Source organism: Fukomys damarensis, unplaced genomic scaffold, assembly GCF_012274545.1.
Source record: "Fukomys damarensis isolate Sample0158 unplaced genomic scaffold, DMR_v1.0_HiC HiC_scaffold_19, whole genome shotgun sequence".
NCBI lineage: Eukaryota > Metazoa > Chordata > Mammalia > Rodentia > Bathyergidae > Fukomys > Fukomys damarensis.
In genome coordinates, this window is record NW_022900931.1 from 8,840,013 (window position 1) to 8,846,859 (window position 6,847).

General features: G+C 41.6%; 1 protein-coding gene across 2 annotated transcripts in view; it reads left to right on the forward strand.

Moving 5' to 3' along the window:
- Window positions 1-1,570: 1,570 nt before the first annotated feature.
- Window positions 1,571-6,847, forward strand: part of Dmc1 (DNA meiotic recombinase 1) — a 35,351-nt gene continuing 30,074 nt past the window's right edge. The window contains exons 1-4 of one of the 2 annotated variants that reach the window (XM_010612907.2): window positions 1,571-1,797; window positions 3,034-3,117; window positions 3,857-3,901; window positions 4,888-5,034. In XM_010612907.2, the coding sequence (XP_010611209.1) occupies window positions 3,067-3,117; window positions 3,857-3,901; window positions 4,888-5,034 (243 nt within the window). In that variant the 5' untranslated portion in view covers window positions 1,571-1,797; window positions 3,034-3,066. The remainder of the gene's footprint in view (window positions 1,798-3,033; window positions 3,118-3,856; window positions 3,902-4,887; window positions 5,035-6,847) is intronic. The other variant, XM_010612913.2, reaches the window with a different exon arrangement.

Sequence of the window (6,847 nt, forward strand, 5' to 3'; positions counted from 1 at the left end):
ACACACACACATATATTCTATTTAGCAGTCTTTTATGGCTTCTACTTTTTCTTTAAAAGCGTTTTCTTGTAATTCAATCAGATTTTTTCCCGAAATAATAAATTGCCCCACGTTTTCTTCTAGTGCTTTTATTATTACATTGTTCAGATTTAATTTTTGACCCATCTGGAATTTATTTAGATAAAAGGTGTGAAATGCGATTCCAATTTTATTTTTCTCCTAGATGGCTACTAGTCATATGAAATGCCCCTTTCACTGCATTCAGAATTTTTGTATGCTACAAAGAACTAATATTTTTTGTTCTGCTTTGACTGGTATGGTCTTCATAGGCACTTTTTAACTCTCCCAGGGTTTGTTGTTGTTTTAAAACATTTTAAAAGTTGTATCTACCCCTTAGTATAATATCCCAACAAGATTTTATCTTCACTTCATGAATTTGTCATTACTGTATCAAGCTCGTTTCAGTTTCTTTAAAGTGTACTGCATTCAGCCTTCAAATATTATGAACATTTCTCTCTCCCAGCTGTCACTACACCAAACTACATATGCTAGATTTCCCTAAATCATCTCGCTGCGCTCTTTGCCGCTCCATACACTGTCGATGTCTTCATCTAGTTACTCAAAAGTTACTATAATTACTTCAGGTGAGTACTCAGAGTGAAAGCCTAGCATCTCTATCCTGTTCCTCATCAAATGGGCATTACCCTCCGTTTAAAAGAAGGACAGGTTGTGTTTCTGGAAAATAACAGATTTTGGAGAGCTATGACAGTTATTATTTGTTGACCCTTCAAATAATCCACCTGGTGGGGGGGCAGACCTCCAAGATGCCAGCTGCGCTTGTGGGAAGTTTTTGCTATTTATTCCATCAAAATGATTCAGAAGGAAAAGGCTCATCCTGTGCTAGGTCTTGAACCCAAAGAACTGTTTGCACGGATGTTCAGCCAAGATGTGTCGCAGCCTCCATCTCAACAGATGCTCTTTGAAAACATTTCATGGCTCCCAGCAGTCAGTCCCACTGGGAGGGGGAGGCCACCAGAGCCTGCTCTGTTGGCAAAAGCGGGCCTAAAATTCCTATTTAAAAGCAGAACCAAAATATGTTTGGCTTCTGTTGTCTAAAACCTCAAGTGAGGACAAAAATAAAAAATAAAAAAATTTTACTCTTCCTCTCGGAATGGGCCTTTGGTGTTTCAGTCAGAGACAGGAGACAGCAAAGGGGAAGAAAGTCACCGAGAACAGAGGAAATTAGGAACACGGAGGTAGGAAGCTAGACACAGAAAGCTTGGACTGGGTGGAAAGGGCCTGGCCGGGTGGAGGGGAGACCCCATACTGGACCTTCTAATCTTGCCCAGGGTATCTGCAAGGTCACCTCTAGCCCTGATCAGCCTCCTCCCCTCAGCACCACCGAGCTCCGTCTGAGTCCTCTCCGACAACAGCATCGTCGGCATCCTTACTCCGCAGCACCCCTGAATCCTCCACCCTGGAACGCGCCCCTCCTCCCCTCCCACCAGGCCCCGCCCTCAGACACGCCCAAGGCAGACAGAGCCCCGCCCCTCAGCCCTCGCCCCGCCCACTCGGGCGCGCGCCGCGGGGTCAGTTCTCTTGGGCCTCAAAGCCTTAGTCCCCGACGCGAAGCGTGGGTACTCCGCCCGGCGTTCCTGTCAGATTTAGAATCCTGAGGACCTAAAAGCCCTGGCGGGGAGTGGAGAGTGGGGGGCAAGGGACGTAAAGGGCTCACCTTGAGAATCTCGGGAAGAGTGTGGGTTGCGGGTAGACAAAAGGAGCGCGGAAGAACCTGAGGTGAGGCAGGCATGGAGACCATGCGCTCCGTCTTCTCACCTTCGCGGTGGTCGTCGCCGGTGGCCCGGGCTGGGGACTTCGTGAGCTCCGGCCGCGCCACCCCCCCAACTCCCCTGACTGTATCTTGAGGTGTTTCCAGCCTCATTTAAATCAACTGGGACTTAAGTGTTAGAGGCCTCCTCAGCGTCCTCGGGTGGGAAAGTGCGCTGACCTGACCTGCGGGGCCGGAGGGGTGGGTGCTTGTCCTCCTTGGGCGTCACCCACTGAGCTATCTGAGGGATGGAAGCGCAGAAGGCCGCTCACGTGGTCTTCTCGCTTGCCCCCGACTCTGCTTCCTTAGTTCCTGTTCCTCTGGGATGGGCTCCAACCCCTGACTTTGGTATTAAATAAGGGAATGGAATTGACCAAGAAGAATGGTTATGTGGGCCACATTTCATTATAATGAATGTAGTTTCCTGAGACTCAGTCCAAAGATTTTTTTTTTAAATTTTTTTCTACAGTGTTAAGGATTATTTAACTGCCTGCCATGCCTAATCTTATACTGTTGGGTATCCACCATATTTTTACAAAAGCATGAAACTAGTGCTCGCTTTGGCATAAATATGTGGAACAAAGTATAACTACTGTTTTATGATACAACGATATTTCCATGTTACCAGAGCACCCACAGATAATCAGCAAGCAGAAAGATAAAACCTGTTTATTGAGGGTGAACTAAGTTTGAGATGCCCTGCAGAATACAGGAAGAATAACACAGTGTCAAAGCCAGGGATTTAGCACAGTGGTTCTACCACCTGCCTCATAAGCTCACGGTTCCAAGTTCAATCCCCTGTAACGCCCCCACAAAAGTGACGGGATTCTTAAGGTGTTAAACATAAACATAACGGCAATATTTAATAGCAATATATAATTCTAAGTAACAGTACAAGGAAAGAATAAAGATTATAGTCATGATTAACTGTAGTAGGATATCAAAAGATGATAAAAGTGAGGAAAGGGAAGAAACAACTTCCCAGACTTCCACTCTACACACACACACACACACACACACACACACACACACACACACACAAGATGTCACAATCCCAGCAGAGAGATGGATCAGCCTAATCTTTCTTAACAGTGTTCCTTTTATTGTCCTCTGCTTTTTGGTGACTTTGAAATGAGGCCTCTAGGCAAAAAAAAGTCTTACTATATGAAGGATAACTGCTTCTTAAATATTTCTTATTTTCCCAGAATTGGTTATTTTTCTGCTGCTCCCCTTTCAGGATGAAGGAAGATCAAGTTGTGCAGGAAGAATCAGGATTCCAAGATGAAGAGGTAAGACTAGAATGTTGAAAGATATGTAGACAGCCAGGGATTTAGCTCAGTGGTTCCTTCGCCTGCCTCGCAAGCGCAAGGTCCCAAGTTCAACACCCCCCCATACAAAAACAAACAAAAAAGATATGTAGACATTCAGTCATTCCATAAAAATCAAATTCTTTGTCTGTTAAATACTATTTCTAGAAGCTGGAAGTAGAAATAAGGCATAATTTACAAATATGTAATGATTTATTTGGCAACAGATGCTAAGATTAGCTACATAGCAACTGGTATAAAAATTTCTAGGAGGGCTTCATGAATGCTAGGCAAGCACTCCATCACTGAGCTACACCCGGGCCTGGTAGAAAAGTATTTTAATAATATAACTGGTATGGCCATATTGATACCTATACAGACTAGTATTGAACAACAGGCTGGTGTTGTTCAGATCGAGATGTGGCAGATGGGAAAATTGAGAAAACATTTTAAATAGTTCAAATGTTGTTCTACTGTTTTGGATAAAACTTTTAAAGATTTAGGAACCCAAAGCAAAGATAATTGGCTTCCCAGACCTTTGAATGTTGGTGCTTCTTATAAATATATAACATTGTGAAAACCAAAAATTGCTCCTACCTCAGTCTGCCTAGAGAAGTAGAGTTTGAAGCATGACTTGCAGTATTGAATTAACTCTTTAAAAATTATGAAATGTTTGAATATGAAGAATCAAAGGTTCATTTTTCTGTTTCATCTCTTTTAGGAAGCTCTCTTTCAAGACATTGACCTGTTACAGAAACATGGAATTGTAAGTAGTTTTTCAATATGTGCTAAGTTGTTCAATTCCTAAATTTCTCAGTATCAGCCTTCCTTAAACCTAAATAATTTGTGTGGGGGTCTGTCCTGTGCATTGTGGGGTGGTTAACAATATCCTTGGTGTTCCAGAAAAACCTTGTCCCATTGTATGAGATTTGGCTTCACTGGGGCCTGAGATGGAAGAAAAGAGGCAGACACATTCAGGATTGCACAGAGCACAAACTCTTGGGGAACTTGCTGATGAACATGTGGTCCTGGTGGCAGCAAGACCAAGTGGATCCCCTCAATTTGGGTCACAGCGAGGGTTATGACAAAAGAGACTTCATCCAAGCCAGAATATACCTGCTTTATCAGTCATTCATTCATTTATTCATTTAGAGACAGTCTTGCTATGTAATTCAGGCTGGCCTTGAACTTATGTAGTCCTTGCTGGCCTCAAACTCATGGTGGTCCTTCTACCTCAGCCTCCCAAATGCTGGGATTACAGGTATGCACTGCCCTCATAAACTCTTTCTACTGGTTTAAGAAATAGAAGCAATAAAAAATACCAGTCTTTTGGTGATGTGGTTCCTTGCATCTTCCAGGGACAGAAGCAAAACAACTTTTAAAATTTTAGAATTACTGGTAATGAAGTTCTGTAGAAGGAAGGAGCTGAACTGAGGGGGTGGATGTGTGATAAATGTGTTAGCTTTTCCACCAATCCAACTTTTCTGATGAATTCCTTGTTACATTGCCATGGTCTCTCACTAAAAATCTTGGGAAATCAGGGCAGTTCCAGAACATTTGGCAACCTGCTGGGTATGTTCTACTCAGACATTTCCAGAACATTTGGCTCCATGGTGGGTGGGTTCCACCTGGTTGCTTGTATAAAATTGGCATCATGATGGATGGAGATGGACAGGAAAGCACATGACATAGTATGGGAACCTTTCAGGATGGCATTTTATCAATCTGCTGTGCTCATTCTTTTATTTACAGAACGTGGCTGACATTAAAAAGCTGAAGTCAGTAGGAATCTGTACCATCAAAGGGATACAGATGACTACAAGAAGAGCCCTGTGCAATGTCAAAGGGCTCTCAGAAGCCAAAGTGGACAAGATTAAAGAGGCAGCCAACAAACTTATTGTAAGCAAAATCTGTTCTTTGCTGTTTTAGTTGTGAAGAGCTTCTATGAGTCTCTGTAATGTTTCTCATTATGAACATTAGAAACTATTGTGGCAACTCTGTTCTTACAGATCACAATATATTATACTCCCCATGTTAACTTTTTATCACTTTAGTTTCAAAGTAACCAGTCAGTTTTTGGAAGATTGAGGTAGGTGTAAATTACTTATTTTTTACCAAAAATTTTATTTTTATTTCCTTTTATATTATTCCATCTGTCTTTCTGTTTCTCTGCCTTTTCTTCTATTTGTTTGTTTTACCTTTCTCCTCCTTGTTTTTGTCATGTGCCCTCCAGTATACCTAAGGATGCTGTAAAAGCACTTGGTACCAAATAAGTTGTTCTCTCCTGGAAGAAGCCAATTGTTGAGGAGCATTGGGTTAGAAAAAGACTAGCAGGGTTGGGTCCACGTGTGTGCAGTTGACATAGATATGACTTCAGATGTGCTCACTGAGTACTTGAACAAAAGTAACCCCTAGCTGGGCCCACAAACTGAGAAGCTTGTGCAGCTGCCAGGCTGCTAGGCAGAAACATATATGCTTTAGACCCTAGCTTTTAGGGACCTTAGAGGTACCAGCTCTGGAAAAAGCAGTGTACAGAAAAGTGTCACCAAGTCCCCTGTCTGTGGATCAGGCCTCTTCATTTCTCCATTCCTAGGTGTACATCTCATTCCCAGTGAGTCTGAAAGCTCTCTTTACCTTTGGTTTCCTTCTTCAGAAGTGGCTGGAGAGTGTGGCAAAAGGGGCAGTGTGGTCCTAAACTCAGAGAGGATCTAGCTGAAATACTCCAGTTACTTTAGCTTATATGCAGGTCAAGTCTGCAGCTGCCAGGCTGACCTAAGAAGACCTGGAGCAGTACACAGAGATCGGGAGACTGCTTTGTTTTATCTCTGAGGCATTAGCCTTTTCTTTTGGAAAGTAAATCTTATTATTAAAGAAAACACTCCTCTTTTTTTTACAAGCATCCTGAACTGCAGTCAGAGTCTCACCCTTCCTTAGCTATAGTTGGGCCTGAGCTTGCTGCTTCCTCCCCCAAGCTCTACAAAGTTTGAGAAACTGTCATAATATGAAACAACAAAGAGGAAAACACATTCAACTACATCATGGTCCATTTGAATTAATTCCATCATTGCATCAGTTGTAGCTTATTAATTCACCAAATAAAGAATATATCAGTTATGTAAAAATTTGTCACATGAATAATGAAAACTTGAATTTCTGTGCTCCTTAAAACTTCTAGAGCTGGAAAAATAATGATGCTATTGAATGGAATCAACTGAAATATTATGCCATAAATAATATATTTCAAGATAATGAAAAGATGAAAATAAAGTGTTTGTAAATGGGGAGGGGAGGAGCGGGTGAAGGGAGGGCAGGGGTAAGGGGAAAAAATGAGAATCAAGACTTGTCATGTAGAGGTACAAGATCCCAACAATGAATGTAACTGTACTGTATCCCTAAAATGTACCAATAAACTCAATTAAAGCTGAAAAAAATAATATATTTCATTTAATCTTCATGGCTACCCTATAAAAGAAACACTGTTATTATCCCCATTTGACTCAAAAGAGGAAGCTGAAGTACAGCAAGATTTAGTAGTTTACTCCACCTCATACAATTAACAATTATTAGAGGTACAGTTTGAGCTTATGTAATGTGACTCTAAAATCTTGGTTTTTTAACCATCATCTGGAACTACCTTCAAAGACAAAGGTACAAGTGCTCACTTCAGCAGCACATATACTAAAAAAAAAAAAAAAAAAAAAAAAAAAAAAAG